This window comes from Mesoplodon mirus (assembly GCF_964341445.2).
Source record: "Mesoplodon mirus genome assembly, chromosome: 16".
Classification (NCBI taxonomy): Eukaryota; Metazoa; Chordata; class Mammalia; order Artiodactyla; family Ziphiidae; genus Mesoplodon; species Mesoplodon mirus.
The window spans coordinates 40318424-40337741 of NC_138992.1; the positions used below are offsets into that span (position 1 = coordinate 40318424).

General features: G+C 38.1%; 1 protein-coding gene across 2 annotated transcripts in view; it reads left to right on the top strand.

Annotated features, from left to right (window-relative positions):
* The first annotated feature begins 423 nt into the window (after positions 1-423).
* The window catches only part of VIRMA (vir like m6A methyltransferase associated), a 61376-nt gene continuing 42481 nt past the window's right edge, over positions 424-19318 (top strand). Inside the window, exons 1-5 of one of the 2 annotated variants that reach the window (XM_082600799.1) lie at positions 424-552; positions 8562-8677; positions 12391-12477; positions 13563-13611; positions 15138-15306. In XM_082600799.1, the coding sequence (XP_082456925.1) occupies positions 490-552; positions 8562-8677; positions 12391-12477; positions 13563-13611; positions 15138-15306 (484 nt within the window). In that variant the 5' untranslated portion in view covers positions 424-489. The remainder of the gene's footprint in view (positions 553-8561; positions 8678-12390; positions 12478-13562; positions 13612-15137; positions 15307-19318) is intronic. The other variant, XM_082600798.1, reaches the window with a different exon arrangement.

A 19318-nucleotide genomic window follows, 5' to 3' on the forward strand; every position in this document is an offset into this window, starting at 1 on the left:
CTTCGTTTTGAGACAGTTTCCTTTCTTTTTTTAAAAATAAGTCTTACTTTCCAACCTCGCTGACTGCACCTTTTTCCTGCCAGCCCTGCAAAGGTTTCTTGCTGGCCGGTTCACTGGGCCGGGAGTCCTGAATTGGCTGCGTTCCCCACTCCTCCTCCGCCTCTCCTAAACCTGCTCCACACTCCACCCCTACCGAAGCTCTCGCGGCTCTAAAACGCGGTAGGACGACGCGGTTTGAACCACTGGAGACGCCGTAGTCCCTCCCCTTCTTCCTCTTCCCCTCACGGCGCTCTGAGGGCGCCCTCCGCCGCGCTGGAGAAGGCTGGGCCGGCGACTTCCGGAAGCGCGACGCGTCGCGATAGGTTCAGGCTTGCGGCGCCAGCGCTTTGGTCACAGGAAGTACCGCCGTCTCTCCCTCTCCTGAGCCGCCGTCGCCGAGCTTGGAGGGCTGCCCCGGAAGTCCTCCCCTTTCCCCCGCCCGCGGCAAACATGGCGGTGGACTCGGCGATGGAGCTGCTATTTTTAGACACTTTTAAACACCCGAGCGCTGAGGTAAGCCTTCGCGACTTGATTCCGACCCTGTTTCTCGAATTGGGGACTCTTACAAAAAATCGTTAGGCGTGTCTCGACTGTTCCTCGTGCCGAGGCCGCTTTAATTCCTCACACACACTCTCCCTCCTCCTAGCTTGGGTGTGGGCGCCGCGTCTGGAGGGGTGGGTGGCGGTAGCCACCCCCACCCGCTACATTTCCCTGCGGTAGTTTCGGCCCCGCGTCGTCTTTGGTTGAGTTGGCTGCTCTACTTTCTTTGGTCCCCCACCCACCTCCCCAACCCCCTGGGTCCGCTTTGGGCCTTGAAAAGAATCATGGTTCTCACGTTTACCTCAGGTGATGTTTTGGAAGGGGTCTCGGACACCTTGTGTTTGACAGTAGTGTTAGTGACCGAGCGGGTCACGTTGGCTTCCTGGTTCCCAAATCCCTTTTGCTAGGTCTCTTTTCTAACGGGAGTTAGGCCACCTAGATGTGACACTCATTCGGTTTAGGATTGCGGTGTTCTCCAGTTTGTCCTGAAACTTTAATACAACTTATCTTTGGGAAAGATTTCACACATTAGGACAAGAAGAACTTACCCAGAACGTTCTTTGTGTGCAGCATACTTATGAAGAGGAGAGAACTGTAGTCAAACTGTAAAGGACAACTGTAAAGGACAATTGTGTTGTCGTTTTGAGGGGCGAGAGTGGGCTGTTGTAGAGTAATCGTTCTGTATGAACTTCAGCGCCCCTGAATGCATGACTGTTTGTGTCACATGTAAGTTGAATAGTCAACCGGCCAAGAACGTACAGAAATGAAGTTCATAGAGAAATCCAAAGAAACCCTAGAGCTCACATTTCTCTTTCAGTGTAAACTTAATTTAGAGAACGTTTTTTTTTTTTTTTTTTTTTTTTTTAATTTGGCTCCGCCGAGTCCGGGATCTTCGTTGCCGCGAGCGGGGTCCTTTTTCAGTTGCGACATACGGGATCTAGTTCCCTGACCAGGGATCGAACCCGGGCCCCCCGCATTGGGAGCGTGGAGCCTCAACCACTGTACCACCAGGGAAGTCTTCTCGAGAACTTTAAAAAAAAAATTGAGGTATAGTTGATTTACAATATTAGTTTCAAGTGTACAACATGGTGATTCACAATTTTTATAGATTATACTCCATTTTAAGTTATTATAAAATATTGGCTGCATTCCCTGTGCTGTGCAATATATCCTTGTAGCTTATTTGTTCTATACATACAGTAGTTTGTACCTTCAGAGAGAACTTTTCTGTCTTCAGAGGTAGGGATGGTAGTGGGTAGCACTTGTGCTTTGGTACTTGTTAAATAAAAAGTTTGACAACCTTGGTCTTCTGATTATTTTAACGAATGGTTTATAGGTCAGTAAAAATCAAATACTTGGGAACTTTAGCATATCTTACTAACAATGAATTACCTTGTGGTCTCTCATTTCATGTGGGTCACTTAGCTCTGTTTGTTCACTGACCATACTTTTCTGACTGCAGTTCCAGCTAGGCTTTAGAAAACTCACAGTGGAGGCAGTAGTTGGATAAGAACACACCTATCACGCGTACAGAAATAGGGAACAGTTAAAAATGAAAGAAAAGCGTATGATGAATTAGTGTAGTAGTTTACTACTTTAGGAAAGTTAGCATTCATTCACTTACTATATATTTAGAAATCTAGTTTTCATTCATTCTTAAGCAAGCACTGAGGACCATGGAGAGGATAGGAGCAGTAGTAAATACCTTCTGGCATTGATTGAGGAAGGCTTAGTAGAGATCATATTTGAACTGAGTCTTGAAGTAGGAGTAGGGGTTTTTTGGGGATATGGAATATTGGGATGTTTGTTCTCAAGGAGTTTATAACTAGTATTGGACATGAGGTCCACAAAATTATGATTCAAGTTAGATTATGATGAGTGCATAGAGACAGAGTAGAAATTTCTTGAGGTTTGTCTCCTTTATTTCCAAAATGCTTATCAGTGTCTGATATATTAGGACCCCAGTCAATATTTATTTAGCTCCCTTTGGTGGTACCAAAAAAGGCTACGTGATTTCAGAGGAGGGACAGATCACTTTTCATTTGAGAGTATCAGGGAAGCCTTCATCAAGGCAGGTGGCGTATGAACTTGGTCTTTGGCGGAAGAGAATATGTTCCACAGTTATACATAGGAAAGGAGGGCATTCTCCTGGAGTAGTCAGTCCTTTGGAAGGGTATGCTGAAGCAGTAGTGTGAAGTGGCCCCTGATAGGCAGTTTGAAGCCAAATCACAGAGTTCCATAAATGGTCAGCAAAGGAGTATGGGCTTTATTTTGTAAAAATAAGTAGTTTTTGAGCAGGCAAATGATATGATTAGTAAAATTAAGGTAGGTTAGTACACCAGTACATTGGTACATCAGTAATGCCTAAAATGGTTCATTAGAGGTGGCAAATTGGGAAGAAAAGGTGAGACATAATGAAAACTTGAGTTAGCAGATGGGCAGTAATCACTGATATCATTTATTGAATGCTTATTTTGTGCAAGACGCAGTGCTTTGGTAATTTAAATACATTAATTCATGAAACAATTTTGGAAGATAGTTATCCCCATTTGATAGATAAGGAACTGAGCATGAGAAGTTAGGTGACTTTCCTAAAGTGGCATAGCTGAATTAAGACATACCAATGCACATTTCCTGGCTCTAAAGCTGTGCAGTGCTGTGTCCCAGTGGGATTAAGGAGGAGGGAATAGGTACAATATAAATTTTGGTTGTAGAATTGACAGGATGGCAACTGATTGTGTGAGAGTAGTTAAAAATGATAGAATTCTAGTTATAGAGAACTGGTGGAACTAGAGAACTGGTGGGGCCGTTGTTAGTCATAGAAGAGTCTGGAAGTGGGTTTGAATTGGCTTTGATGGGAACAAGATATTTTAGTTTTTGATTTGTTTAGTCAGACACCAGATAGATTCGCACAGTAGGAAGTTGGGAATCCGTTTAACAATTATTTATGAAAAACACTTTTGAAGGTGAGGCATAGCTCTAGGAGGGGCAATACAGGTAGCAAAACAAAAAACCAAAATTTACTGCACTTGCTTTCAAAGGAATTTGTAACCTGGTAGGGAAGACAGGCATTTATTCAAGTTTCACAAGGGGAATATTTGAAGGGGTTTGAATAGTGCACAAATTGTGTTGTGGTTTGTATGCCACTTTTTAAAAAATAAAAAAATATGTTATTTTTAGTAAATTTTAATTTTATTATAGAATAATTAGAAGTTACAGAAAAGCAAAGGCTTTCATAGTTCCACCTTTGTAGTCTCATCTATCATTAACAACTTTCTTAAATATTTCACAAGTCCTCTAGTAATTAAAAAAATATATATATACATACACACGTACACTTAAATGTATACACCCACCACACACATTAAGGTACTGATAACTATAATACTGTTTTCTGGTTTCTCTTCTCACCTAACAATGTGTTGTGCATCTTTATAAATGAAGAAGTACACCTATACAACATTTTAAAAGTAAACTTCATTTTCAAACATTCTCTCTTTTTTGACTAGGTAACACATATATGAGGTACCAATTCAAAAGTGTGTACAGTAAAAAGTAAATCTTTTATCCCTGTCCCAAGCCATCCTGTTTCCTTCCCAAGATATTCTGTATAATATCATTTTTATTGGTTGTGTAATAGTTCTTTAAGTGGTAATGCTATTATTTATATATTAAATTCTCATACATTTAGGCTTCTGACTTTTTACAGTGGTACGATATTCTTGAGGCTAAATTGTTTTATATGTCTTTAATTAGTTCTTTATTACTTTCCAGAGTGGGATTGCTGGCTTAAAATTCAGTCTTATGAGGGTTATTGATGTTAGAAAGTCCTACTTCATTTTAGAGTAGGAAGCCAATTTGGAACTCATGCAAACAGCAGTGATAATGGAAGTGGCAGGAATAGGTGACATAGCCTTAGTTTACCCTTAGGAGAGGATAGGGAAGAGAAGATAGTTGCAGGAATAAGAAAGTAAGGAGAGACAGCTATACTGTGACCTTTAAACACACAATGTCTTCTTCCTTAGATAGATGTGGCTGAGTCATGGAACCTGATCAGTCTGTTCTTCACTTTCTGGGTACCTCTCTAATCGTAAACCTTCCATTCCTTGATTTCCCACTGTTTTCCTAGGTTTAGGTACTCCTCTAGATATTTTAAGCCCCTACTTCATTGTACTATTTTTAACTTTGAAAGCACAATTCAGTCAACTCTTATTAAGCACCTGTTAAAAATCTTTCATTCATTAAATGAATATGCTCAGCACTATGAATATAACAGTAAACTGAGACTTGGTTCTTGTCTTCTTGAAATACCACTCCAACAGGAGAGTTAAAAGAAGCAATTAGAATTTAGTTTGATAAGCACTCATCTAGACTTGATCTGGCTTAGCTTTTAAGAGAAAGTTGACATCTGAAAGGAGTTGGGAGAGGAGCGTGGAAGGGTTCTAAGCAGAGACCGTAGCATGAGTGACAGCATAAAGATGAGGAAAACCAGGGTATGTTGGGGCTATAAATTTGGAGTGGTGAGAAGGGACCATACTTGTTTATAAGACCGAGGAATTTGGCCTAGTGTCTAGAACCAGAGGAGTGACAGCAGAAATGGAGGGAAATGCACAGATTTGAGAGCTGTTTAGAGGTTTAATCAATAGGACTTGATGTTTGGATGAAGGAATTATTTAGGTGAGAGAGAATGAGAAAGAATCCAAGGATGACAATGTTTTCTGTCTTGGCCATTGTCTGGATGGTGGTGCCATCACTGATGTAGGACACTAGTTTTGGACTTGTTGAGTTTTTGGTGCCAGAGGGACATTCAAATGCAGATGTCCAGTTGACACTTGGGTATAGTGGTCTGGGGCTCAGGAGAGAGGTCCTAAATGGCAATACAGATTTTTGGAGTTGACTTCTGGCAGTGAATGAAAAACTTATTTCTTGTAATTCTTTTTTTTTTTTTTTTTTTTTTTTTTTTGCGGTACGTGGGCCTCTCACCGTTGTGGCCTCTCCCGTTGCGGAGCACAGGCTCCGCGACGACGCACAGACTTAGCGGCCATGGCTCACGGGCCCAGCCGCTCCGCGGCATGTGGGATCTTCCCGGATCAGGGCACGAACCCGCGTCCCCTGCATCTGCAGGCGGACCCCCAACCACTGCGCCACCAGGGAAGCCCTATTTCTTGTAATTCTTGATTGTGTTTAGCTACTCTGCCCTATTTTCCTCCCACATTTTGCCCTCTAGCCTTGGTGAACTATGCTTGTAATTTCTTGAATCTTCCAAGTTCTTGTTTGCATTCCTTTTGCACATGCCTCTCCCTTTGCCTAGAAAGCTCTTTCTCCCTCTGTTCCACTGATTCTTGTTTTCCTTAAACACTTACTTAGATCAGGTGCTACTTCTTTTGGGAAGCCTTCCCTGACACTCTTCTTTTCCCCCCACAAATGTTTGCCCACAGTCTGATTTAGGTAAGTACGCTTTTGAATTTTCATAGTTTCCTGTGTGAGTCTGTATCATAGCAATTTATCTATTCATCTACTACAGTAGATTGTACCTTAATGGCAGGGATTATGTCTTGTCTTTATATTCTCAGGATGTAGCATACCTTGGAACATTATAGACATTTAGTAAGTGTTTCAAAATAAATATTGAATAAAAGTGGTAGCAGCTAATATAGAAGCTCTTCTACTTATAAACAAAATAAATTTTGAAAGGCTATTTGTAAAACCTCAAGTTCATTTTTTTAGGTCCACAGTGACGACACCCTAACTACTACTAATACCATTCATTAATTAGCAGGGGGCAGGGTGGAAGGAGGTTAGAATAAATAAAGTTTTGTTCTAAGTTTCCTTTGTAAATATTAATGAGAATTTTTAACCATATAAGCAAAGGAGCTTCTGTATAGTAGACTTTTTAAGTAGAGGAGTTCTCTGCAGGATGGAAACATAGAACCAAAGTTTGAGGCAGAATGCTTTTTCTTTTCTATAAATCTACTGTAGTATTTATTGAATACCTACAGTATATTTGTAATAATTAGGATACAATTTCAGCTGCTCTCATAAAGTCAGGATAACAGTGGGTTAGATAAAATAGGGTTTTCTCTTTCAATCTGTTTTAAGTATTCTAGGGCTAATGTGACAGCTCTGCATTGTCAGAGACAGGTTCCTTTCCCATTGTTAGGGAATTGCCTGCATTGTCCAAGACAGCTTACCATAACGTGTTCTAGAACGGCAGCAGAGTATAGAAGAAGAGGTGGCAGGAGTTTCTGAAGTCTGAATTTTCTCTTTAAGGACATGACCCAGAGTTGCCTACATCATTTCCATTTACATCCCATTGATCAGAATCTAGCAATCACATGTTCACACTGGCTTCCCAGGATGTGGGAAATGCAGTTTTTAGTTCACTTTTGTCCAACTCAAACTTCTAGAAGAAGAGTTGTATTGGAAAACAACCAGCAATCAGCCACACTTTGCATTCATCCTTTTTCTTTTATACCTTTTTTTTTTTTTTTGCGGTATGTGGGCCTCTCACTGTTGTGGCCTCTCCCATTGCGGAGCACAGGCTCCGGACACGCAGGCTCAACGGCCATGGCTCATGGGCAAAGCTGCTCCGCGGCATGTGGGATCTTCCCAGACCGGGGCACGAACCCGTGTACCCTGCATCAGCAGGCGGACTCTCAACCACTGCGCCACCAGGGAAGCCCTCTTTTATATCTTTGAGAGTATAAAGTACACTTGAATAGTTAACATTATGTTAAGATTTCTATACCTATATATTTAATTATATTTAATCTCTGAGCTTAAAATGCAAAATTGGAAAGTCATCCTCTGTCACATTTTAGGAAAGACTCATTTGACTAGCCTTTTGGTCTGTTGATAGGCACAGTATTCTTTGTAGTTTCAAGAGGCACTTAGGACTCAGTCTTTCTAGATGCAAATAATATGAACCATTCTTATTATAAACTTTGACCACTAGGTAATGATGTTTGGCTGAACTGCTAGGTAAAGCTGATATAAAACAATCATCAAAAAACAATGTGAAAAATTTCTTTTAAAATTATTGATCGCAAGAACTACATTTGTCTGATCTTGTGTCAAATGATACATAGAAATAAATGTACACTAAATTTATGCTATCCATTTATGTTATTATAATAAATTCTTAGTTTGTGGATATTTTTCCTTTTTTAAATTTGAGAGGGTTTACCTTAACTGTTCGGTGCCTAAATGGCTTCCCTTTATCTCTTGATACTAGTATGTAAGTTTGGTAAATTAAGCTAATTTAAGTAGAGATTCACAATCTCTCATCTATAATTCAGAAATTCAAAAAAAGGCAGAAAAATCTGCCCTAAATACATCTGGCCATGTGCTCTGATTTGAACTGATATGATGCTAGTTATAATCTTTATTCAGTGTGACTGTTTATACATGTTGCTGCAGAAGTATTAATGTTTTGGTTACAAGGTACTGCCCCAGAAGCCACTGGGGGTGTTAAGTAATATGTAGTGTTTGTATCATTTGCTTTCTAAAAATCTAAAAGTCAGGATTCTGTTTTGTCTTTGGCCGGCACTGCCTTGTGTGCGGGATCTTAGTGCCCTGACCAGGGATCAAACCCATGCCCCCTGCAGTGGAAGCGCGTAGTACTAATCACTGGACCGCCAAGGAATTCTAAAAGTCAGGATTCTGAATGGTGTCTGGCTCCAGAGGTTTCCAGTAAAGGATTGTAGGTCTGTATTGGCCTAAGCAAAACATCAGCAGGGAAGCAGATGCAGGAAATGTTGTTATACAAATGGAGAGATTTAACTAGGTACATTTTATCATCAGCTATTTTTAAGAGTGGTTTTTAATACCATTATGAATAATGTAATAGCGCTGTTTTAATGATGTGGTGTTTATTTTAAAATTATATGTGGCATTCTGAATGAAACAAATTGAAGTGAATAAATTTTGAATAGACAAAGTGTTTTGCTTACAGTATATTCCTCTCCCCCCTTTTCTTAAAGCAAAGTTCTCATATAGATGTGGTTCGTTTTCCATGTGTGGTTTATATCAATGAAGTCCGAGTCATACCCCCAGGAGTAAGAGCCCATAGCAGCTTGCCTGACAGTAGAGCATATGGGTAAGTCAGTTTTCTTTTTTAAAAGTACTTTTGACTAAAGTTGATCTAGAAACATACTCTTAAATGCAAAAATTTAAGGTAATACTTTGTAAGTTAAAAACAAAAAACCTAAAACTTTATTCAGTTATGGTTATGTTATGTTGCATTGTAATTGACTCTAGGTTTTCTCTATAATCCATATATTATAAACTTGAAAAGAGTCATTATTTGACCTGAGTACTAGATTAAGTTTTTCTTTCTTCATTTCTTTTTTTTAATTGGTGGAAATAGGTTTATATTTTCCAAACGATTCTAGGGTGGCACAGTATAGTAGATGAAGTATTTTTAACATGACTTTTTCCTTGAAAATAAGTAAGAATGAGTCTGAATATTTAGAAATATATCTTTTATTATGTTGCTACATTTTTTATTATATTATTTTATAGTATCGGTTTTCATGACTTATTGGTGATCTCCTTAGCCTGATGCGTGTGTCTTTTTATAAATATGTAGCTTCACATTACCATTAGTTGTACTGAACAAGCAGTTATTTGAGCATCATTTCTCTTTCTTAGGCTCTTTGTGAAATAAACCAAATGTAAGACATGGTTCCTGATGTAGTTTCTTTTTTTTTTTTTTAATCTTTTTTTAATTTTTATTTTTTGGCCGTGCAGTGCGGCTTGTGGGATCTTAGTTCCCAGGTTTGAACCTGGGCCATGGCAGAGAAAGCACTGAGTCCTAACCACTGGACCTCCAGGGAATTCCCTGTTGTGGAGTTGTTGATAATTTTAACAACTGACATAAAACAGAGGAATTTGATCTTTGTTGTAACATGAATAATCATCTTCTTCTGATTTTAATTACATGAACTGGAGATGAAAGCTAAATTTTGGTTATAGAAACATGAATATGTATAATAAATATATCTGTGGGGTTTTAGCTTGTAGCCTAGGTGTTACTCTTACGTATCAATGCCACATTTTGTTATGTCCATGCTGTGATAGCTCAGTTTCTATTACCTGAAAGAGTTAAGCCAGCTACAGGGGTGACTGTTAATGGTACAGATCCAAAGTTAAGGGCTCATTTCTTCATAATTGTGAAAAGTAGTTGGTTATTCCTAGAGGTGAATATAAAAATCTTCAAATGTTTTCAGGTCATTCAAAGGTAAAACAAATACAAAACAAAACAGTAAGAATGATTAGTATTTATAATGACAAATCATTGTAATTGACTTCATATCTTTTTTGCCATGTGTAAGAAAATAAAATCTCCTGTTTTCCTGTATTTCTTTCTACTTTTCCTATGTGTGTAGAATGAGAAAGATGGAGTAATGATAGTGTATCCAGCAGTCTTCTCTAATTTTACTGCTTTTGGTCAAGAAAGGTCTATTAGTTATCTGTTGCTGTATAACAAACTGTAGCAAATTTAGCAATCTAATCCCCCACTATTTCTGAGGGTCACAAGCCTGGGAGCTGCTTGATTGGCTCAAGTTCCCTCATAAAGTTATAACTAAGATATAGGCTTTGGGTTGCAGTCTCAGAAGATTTGACTGAGGCTGGGGAATTTTAGAAGCCTGTTCACATGACTGTTGGCAGATCTTCAGTTCTTTGCCAGGAGATCCTTTCTATGGGTTGCTTATGTCACAGCATGTATTTTTTGCAGGGTGAGTGATCCAAGAATGAAAGTGAGAGAGCATGCCCAAGAAGGAAGCCACAGTCGCTGTATTTTATAACTTAATATCAGAAATGGCATACTGTGACATACTTCAATATACTGCTTTTACTATATCCTGTTGATTACATATTCTACTGGTACAGTGTGGGAGGGAACTACACAGGGGTGTGAATACCAGGAAGCAGGGGTCTTTGGGGGTCATTTTGGAGGCTGGCTACCACAGCAGGCAATATGAATCTCTGCCATTAGCTCAGTGGGTAAGAGTATTTGTTATATTTCCCCTCTTCTTATCTCTCTCCTTTTTCTTAGCTGGGCGTGAATGGCTGTTCATGTTTTAATAGTTCCAAATATGAAATTATTATCAGAAACAACTTTATGCACAGTATGTTATAGAACAGTAAAGTAAAGTATTGATTCAGTAATACAAATATGTAAGATGTTGGGAAGCCTGAAATCTCAAGGTTGAAAGTAATATTAGAGATGATATATTTGTGCAGCACACTTTATGATAGTATTTTTTCTCAATCTGAAATTCAGAACTATGTCAGGTAAAATTAAAACCCCTGTTATCCCTCCATTCTGAGAGAATCTTAACATTTGAGGCCATGTGTTTTTAAATTTATATGTGTGCGTTTATATATATTTTTTGTTTTTTGTTTTTTGTAAATGTGGTATCTTATGTGAGGTTAGGTTTTAGAGTCAACAAGTTTTAAGATGAAAGTCTAGTGAAGTCAAATTACTATTGATTCTTTAAATCGCTTTTCAGTGACCAGGACCTGAGTCTTTGGTGCCTCCAGAGGAAAGAATTTGCATTTCAGTCCTTTTTCCTTTCCTTGAGATATTGGAGGCCAGGGTCTGGTTTGAAGAGGAAGGCTAGGAGAGAGAGACTAGAGTTGTTGAGCACATATAGTTGATTTTGGGTAAGATAAAATGTATGATGCTGCTCTGATCCCACTGCGTGCTATTCTGTGTATTCCTTTATTTCATTCGACATTATGTCAGGAGTACTTAACATCATTTAAATTTATTTGAAAATATGATTTCTAATGACTGCATAATCTAACAAATCAATGTACTCTTATTTATTTGGCTAGTTCTTAAAGTGGAGACCATTAGATGGTTTTTAGTTTTCAAATTATTAGTATAATGCACCTCCTCTTGAAAAAAAGTCTTTGTATGTTAGTGTTTCCATAGAAACACTTTGTAGAGAAAAGTATTTCTGGATCAAATGGTGTGAACATTTTCTCAGTCTCCTGAATTTTATTGCCATATTGTCTTTCAGAATGATTGTACCTGTTTGTACTTCTACCAGAAATACATAAGGGAATCTCTTTCAGAGTACTCTGGGCATTACACTTTTTACCATATGGATTTTTTGTAAATAAACAACAAAGCATGCATTGTTTAAAAATCAAGGTTTTAGTTGAGCCTAAGGAATTTCAGCAAGGGTGTAGCAAGGTTTCATTCTAATGCAAATTAAATAGGCTTTAATCTTGATTATAGAAGTCTATAGAAAAATCAAAATATTTATGTAAATTAGTGCTATACAAATTTCAATCTGGGCTTTAAGTCACAATTTAGGGCTCTGATGCTCAAATTATTATTACAGTCCTGTATAAATGTGGGTTAAATTGAAATTAAATGGTAATTATTATTTATAACTTAAAGTTAGTTAACTCCTGATTCTTTTTGCTAATAGAATAATGATATAAGGAATTATAAAACTAGATATCATGATTAATTAGCATTTACCATTAAAATACATTAAAAAATTTAAATATCTGTGTATTTTAAAATGGTCCAAGTAGCAGGCGAAAGATATTTGATGGCCAAAAATTTTTCAGTAATACTCAAAGTGAATAGTTGACTTCTTGAGAATTGGATGTGCATAAAATTACAGGAAATATTGCAGTTAACTCCGTGTTTTTGTTATTTACATATGAGGAATAATTTATCTTAATTCTAGAATTGCTCTTAAATTTGTACTTACTTTGTTTTTTGTTTTAATTTAGGAACTGATTATTGTAAAGGCTGACGTTTCAACTTTGTTTCATTCACAGGGAGACATCACCGCACACATTTCAATTAGACTTATTCTTTAACAATGTAAGCAAACCAAGTGCCCCAGTTTTCGATAGGTTGGGAAGGTATGTACTTACTAGGTAATTTCACCGGAAACTCATAAGTTAGTAAGCAAAACCTTTTTATTCTTTAGATAGAAGAAAAGGCTATGTATGGTGGTAGACCCAAGAATTCAGGGTTTAATTTTCTCAATTGACAATATTAAGGAAATGTCAAGTTCCTAAGAACATGTTGAGTTTATTTATAAAATAAAATTTTAAATGTGTGAAACATTAACCATCTTTTGTTTGCTTTTTATTGGTGTATGCATTATACATATCACATGATTTGATAGTAACCTTCTAATTTGGAAAATATTACTTTTTGATTCTTAAAAAAACCTATATAAACACATTGAGATTTTGTCTATGTTTTTTACGTCACACTACTACATAATTTAAAATTCCATAGTCACATTTTTGTAAAATGAGAATTTTGTTATAGTTACTCCTATTTTGAATTATATAATACATGCTAGGTATGACTAACACTAGTTGTTTTGATGTCTGCAAATTAATTAACCGTTAGATGGGTTTACTCATTTATAAAATAAAAATTTTTTAAAGGCAGCTTAAAAATGGAAAATTTTCTGTCCCTGTCAGGAATTAAGTTTTCTAGATTTTGCTTATTCTTTTATTGATTCTCCACTCATTTATTATTAAATTATATTGATAATTTAACCTCTTTTTAAAATGAAGGGAACCTAGGTAATCTGAAGCAGCTAATTTTTAATATTATAGAATGTCATTCTTATGTCAGTACCTGATAAAAATAGGTGCTTTTAAAAAATTTTGGTCCCAGTATACATTGTTTTGGAAGACTGGAATGCTATGGATCTCTACTCTGGCTGTACATTAGAATTACCTGGGGTGCTTTTAAACAAACATTGATTCTCACACACACCTCAAAGCAATTGAACCAGAATCTTGGGGGGTTTGTTTAATACTTTTTCTTGATATCATTTTGTGGAGAGTAAATTAAACCCAAACTTTGTAGTTCATTAAAACACAAATCTAGCATGTGATTGAAATATATGAATCTAGAAAAACTTCTTCATGAACTGTGATGTTCAGTGTTTGAGCCTATGTATTTATTCCTACTCTTTTGGCAGCCTGGAATATGATGAGAATACTTCCATCATCTTTAGACCCAACTCAAAGGTAATTGCAGAAGTCAGCTTTCAACTTGTTACTACTGTTGTTGTCACCTCCACTCAGAGTTTTTGATTCAGATAAACCAGTGATTCAGAATGTCAGCTTACTTGGTTCTAGTTCTGCAGAACATCATCATTTCTTGTCTGATTCCTCTTGTATTCCAGAAGCTATTTTAAAATGGAGCAAAGACATTGTAATGCTATTATCTACCCATATAGCTCTTTATTCTAATTTTATACTTGGGTCAGGAAGAAGCCAGCATCTGTGCTTTTCCTTCTTTTCATTTAGGTGGGCAAATTCAGAAGATGACAGGCAGATAAATTATTATTAAACACCATTGTACCTTAATTAAGTTTTCTTTAAAAATTCATATTTCATACTTCTTCCTTGTGTATCAAAAGTGTCTTTTTCTTGATATCAAATGCCATTCTGAAAGCATCTAAAAGATCTGAATCATGGAAGAGCCGAAATCCAAAAATAATGGTGATCTAATACGGGACTACTCAGCCTGCTGTTTGTTTTTGGTGGGAGATGGATATTTAATCCTCTGCACCTTGTTTAGACTAAAAATTTTATTCTTTATCTATTTATCTTCCTTCCAGTGGTATTTCTGTTTAGAGTCTGTCAATCTATGGGCATAGTCTTTGAGCCTTTCTTCTGGTCCCCGATTTCCCTTTGCTAGAGTTTGCTAAGGTTAGCAAGGAGAATAATATATTTTTTCTTCCTCTAGAACCCTTCCTCTAGGGTTCCATTACTACTTATTATTTCATCTTTACCCAACACTGTAGAGTGGGAGGAGAACTCAGAAGTCAGGGGCTTTGGTTTCTAGCCAGATTTTTCTACTGACACTCTCATTTTCTTATTTGTTGATAATATTTGCTCTGATTACCTCTTATAGTTATTGTGAAGATAGAGTGATTAATAGATAAGCTCTGAAAAACATAAAGTTGTTTTATAAGGAAATATTGAGGGTTAATGGCATTGATAAAGTCTTTGTTCTTTTTAGGATAAAGTTTCTTTGCAAAAACAATTTGTTTAATGCCTCTGGTTACCCTTACTTTTTAAGTACAGTGTAGATACATAGAATATACCTGCATGTCATGTAAAAAGAATGCTGTATAATTTTATAGGCTTTATAATTCTTGAGACTGGGCACAATTTGTACTCTTGTGTATCTCCATGACCCCTGTAACTATTTGGGTTTGATTTATGAATTGGCAGTAGCTCCCCCTTAATTTCCTTCTCATTTCTCTTCTCTTGGTTGGGAATCTGGTTATGCTTTTTGAATAGGATTGGCCTAAAGTATAGAACTGGGGAGATGTAGTCCTGAGACAGTTTTAGGTATGGTAACTCTGGAGGGCCATGCAAAAGTTGTGCCTCTGGGTGAATTTCCACCAATATTGACCTTTGCATTTTCAGCATACTTTTATACTTTAGTTGAACCACAAAGTAATTTGATACCAGTTTACTTCTGACATAGTAAAACATTCATTTGAAAGATATCTCTTCCCTTCCCCCTCCCCCCAAATCAGGTGAATACTGATGGTTTGGTGCTAAGAGGCTGGTACAACTGTCTGACACTGGCAATATATGGATCAGTGGATAGAGTCATAAGTCATGACAGAGACTCTCCACCACCTCCACCTCCACCTCCACCACCTCCCCAGCCACAGCCAAGTTTGAAAAGGAATCCAAAACATGGTGAGAATTTAATTTAATTTAATTTAATTTTATTATTTACTTTTGGCTGTTTTGGGTCTTCGTTGCTGCGCACGGGCTTTCTTTAGTTGTGGCGCGCAGGGGCTACTCTTCGTTGCGGTGTGTGGGCTTCTCATTGCAGTGGCTTCTCTTGTTGCAGAGCACAGGCTCTAGGTGCGTGGGCTTCAGTAGTTGTGCATGGGCCCAGTAGTTGTGGTGCGTGGGCTCTAGGGCATGTGGGTTTCAGTAGTTGTGGCTCATGGGTTTAGTTGCTCCACGGCATGTGGGATCTTCCAGGACTGGAGATCGAACCCATGTCCCCTGCATTGGCAGGTGGACTCTTAACCACTGTGCCACCAGGGATTTCCCCATGGTGAGAATTTTAAATTTGCTTTTATCAGTGACACTTATGTTCATTATAGTAGGAAGAGGTAACTCAGAGAACTCTTCTACTTTTTGAACCTTGTTTAAGGCTTGACAAGTTATCTGTCAGTCTCCCATTCTTTCCTATAAGAGTGTCTTTTATGATGAAGCGGTTGCATTTTCTTTTCTTTCTTCTTTTTTTTTTTTTTGCGGTATGCGGGCCTCTCACTGCTGTGGCCCCTCCCGCTGTGGAGCACAGGCTCCAGACGTGCAGGCCCAGCAGCCATGGCTCACAGGTCCAGCCGCTCCGCGGCATGTGGGATCCTCCCGGACCAGGGCATGAACCCGCGTCCCCTGCATCGGCAGGCGTACCCCCAACCACTGCGCCACCAGGGAAGCCTTTTTTATTTTATTTAAAAAAATTTTTTAAATTTTCTTCCTCTCCTTTGCGAGAATGCTTTTTTAAATGACCCGAGGTTTTTCTTTTTTTTAATTTAAAATATGTATATGATAATATAATCCATGGTTATTCGCGGTTTACTATGAAAATTGTCTTTCAAAGAATTGAAGAATAGGCAGTAAATTTGGTATGTGTTTTTGGAATACTCATGTTAATGGCATTTGTTTTATTAGGACTGCATTTCAGATTTCCTTAGATATCTAAATCTTAGTTAAGGCAGATTCTCCTGCTTTTGAGAACCTTTTGCTTATTAACTCAAGACAAGAAAAATAAAAACTCTAGGGACTTCCCTGGCGGTCCAGTGGTTAAGACTCCCCGCTTCCAATGCAGGGGGCGTGGGTTCAATCCCTGGTCGGTGAACTAAGATCCCACATGCCTCATGGCGGGGTGAAAAAAAATAAACAGGGACTTCCCTGGTGGTTTAGGGGTAAGACTCTGCGCTCCAATGCAGGGGGCCTGGGTTCAATCCCTGGTCGGGAAACTGATCCCTCATGCATGCCGCAACTAAGGGTTCATGTGCCGCAACTGAGAGTCTGCATGCCACAACTAAGAGTCCGCGTGCTGCAGCTAAGACCTGGCGCAGCCCAAATAAATAAATAAATATTAAAAAAATAAAAATAAAGCACAAGCAACTTTATAAAAAAACAAACAAAAGCCTCTAATGAACTTTAGTGACTTTCATTTTATAGAACAGACAGCTGGACTCATGTTTTCCAGGGTCTCTTTTCCTCACTCTAGTATTACTCGTAAGCTGTTGAGCTAAGGAGATTTGAGAATAAATTTTGAAATTATAATTGCGGTCATAGGGAAAAATATTTTCCTTTACAGTTAGCATTTGATGAGCACAAAATGACCATTGTTTCTCTTAAATCCTTATATAATAGTGTAGTGTGAGATCTTTGCTCTAATGGTGGTCACACACTGTAGTTTAATCTTTTTTCTTATATCTTACCTGCTAAGCACAGGTAAATTAATTGACCATATATGCATGGATTTATTTCTGGGCCCTCTGTTCTGTTCCATTGACCTTTGTGTCTCTTTTTATGCCAGTACCATACTGTTTAAAGTACTATTGCTCTGTAACATTGTTTGTAACGTGTGATACTCCAGCTTTATTCTTCTTTCTCAAGATTGCTTTGGCTCTTTGGGGTCTTTGATGGTTCTATACAAGTTTTAGGATTGTTGTTCTATTTCTGTGAAAAATGCCATTGGAATTTTGGTAGGGATTGCATTGAATTTGTATATTGCTTAGGGGAGTATGGACTTTTTTTTTTTTTGGCCACGCTGTGCGGCTTGCGGGATCTTGGTTCCCTGACCAGAGATTGAACCTGGGCACCCTGCAGTGGAAGTGTGGAATTCTGACCCCTGGACCACCAGGGAAGTCCCCCTAGTATGGACATTTTAACAGTATTAATTCTTCCAGTCCATGGGCACAGAATATCTTTTCATTTATTTGTGTCTCCTTCAGTCTCTTTCATCAATGTCTTGTAGTTTTCAACATACATGTATTTCATGTCCTTGGTTAAATTTATTCCTAAGTGCTTTTTATACTTTTGGATACAATTGTAAAGGGGATTTTGTTAATTTCTCTTTCTCGTAGTTCATTATTAGTGTATAGAAATGCAACCTATTTTTGGGTAATGATCTTGTGTCCTACAGATTTACTGTATTTGTTTATTAGTTCTAATAGGTTTTTAAAAAAATTTTATCTATTTTTATTTTTGGCTGCATCGGGTTTGCATGCGGGAGGGATCTTCATTGCAGCATGCGGGATCTTTCGTTGCAGCACGCGGGATCTTCGTTGCAGTGCATGGGCTTCTCTGTAGTTGTGGCAGGCGGGTTTTCTCTCTCTAGTTGTGGTGCGTGGGCTCCAGAGCACTTGGGTTCTGTAGTTTGCAGCACGTGGCTCTCTAGTTGAGGCGCACGGGCTCAGTAGTTGTGGTGTGTGGGCTTAGTTGCCCTGCGGCACGTGGGATCTTAGTTCACCGACCAGGGAATCAAACCCACGTCCCCTGCATTAGAAGGTGGATTCTTTACCACTGGACCACCAGGGAAGTCCCTCTAATAGGTTTTTAATGGAGTCTTTAGGATTTTCTTTATATTATACAGGTTTCCCCTGCTATCTGAAATAGAGTGTTCCTATGAAACCTTTCATACACCAAAATGGTATAAAACGAAGAAACAATTACCTTAGGACACATCTTGCTAATGGATGCACAAAATAAATTGAGATAAAGCCCAGATGCTCACAGACATAGTTCAAAGCTATGGTGGCTAAATGCTGAGATGCTGAGTGTAGTTGCCAGGGAAGGAGCTTGGCAGTGCCACTCTCACTCTTTGGGGTTATGTTGCCTCTGTAACAGCTCAGTGCAAAACAAATGCTTAACACTTATTTTCTCTTCTCACATTTTTTTGTAAAAGTGAAAATCCAGTTTGGATTTCTTTTGGTTAGTGAAAACATGTACTAAGATATAGGTCTTTTGTAAAAGTGAAGTGGCATAAAATGAACTTCCAAAAAAGCAGGGTGTACCTGTATCAGGTTATCTGCAAAGAGCGACAGTTTTATTTCTTCCTTTCCACTTTGGATGCCTTTTATTTCTTTTTCTTGCCTAACTGCACTGGCTAGGACTTCCAACACTATGTTGAATAAAAGTGGCAAGAGGTGGGTATCCTTGTGCTGTTCTTGATCTTAGAGGAAAAGCTTTCAGCTTTTTACCATTGAGAATGATGTTAAAGCTATGGGCTTGTCACATATGGCCTGTTATGGTGTGGTACATTGCCTCTGTACCTGTTTTGTTGAGAGTGTTTATCATAAATGAATTAGAATTTTGAAAATTTTGATTTTACTGTATCTGTTGAGGTGATCAAATGATTTTTAGCCTTCATTTTGTTAATGTATCACATTGACTAATGTGCAGATGCAGAACCACCCTTGCATCCCTGGAATAAATCCCACTTGATCATGATGTATGATCCTTTTAATGTATTATAGAATTCGGCTTGCTAATATTTTGTTGAGGATTTTTGCATATATGTTCATCAGGGATATTGGTCTGTAACTTTCTTTTCTTGAGGCATCCTTGTCTAGTTTTGGTATTAGGGTAATGCTGGCCTTGTAAACGAGTTTGGAAGACTTTGAGAAGGACTGGTATTCTTCTTGGAATGTTTGGTAGAATTCACCAGTAAAGACGT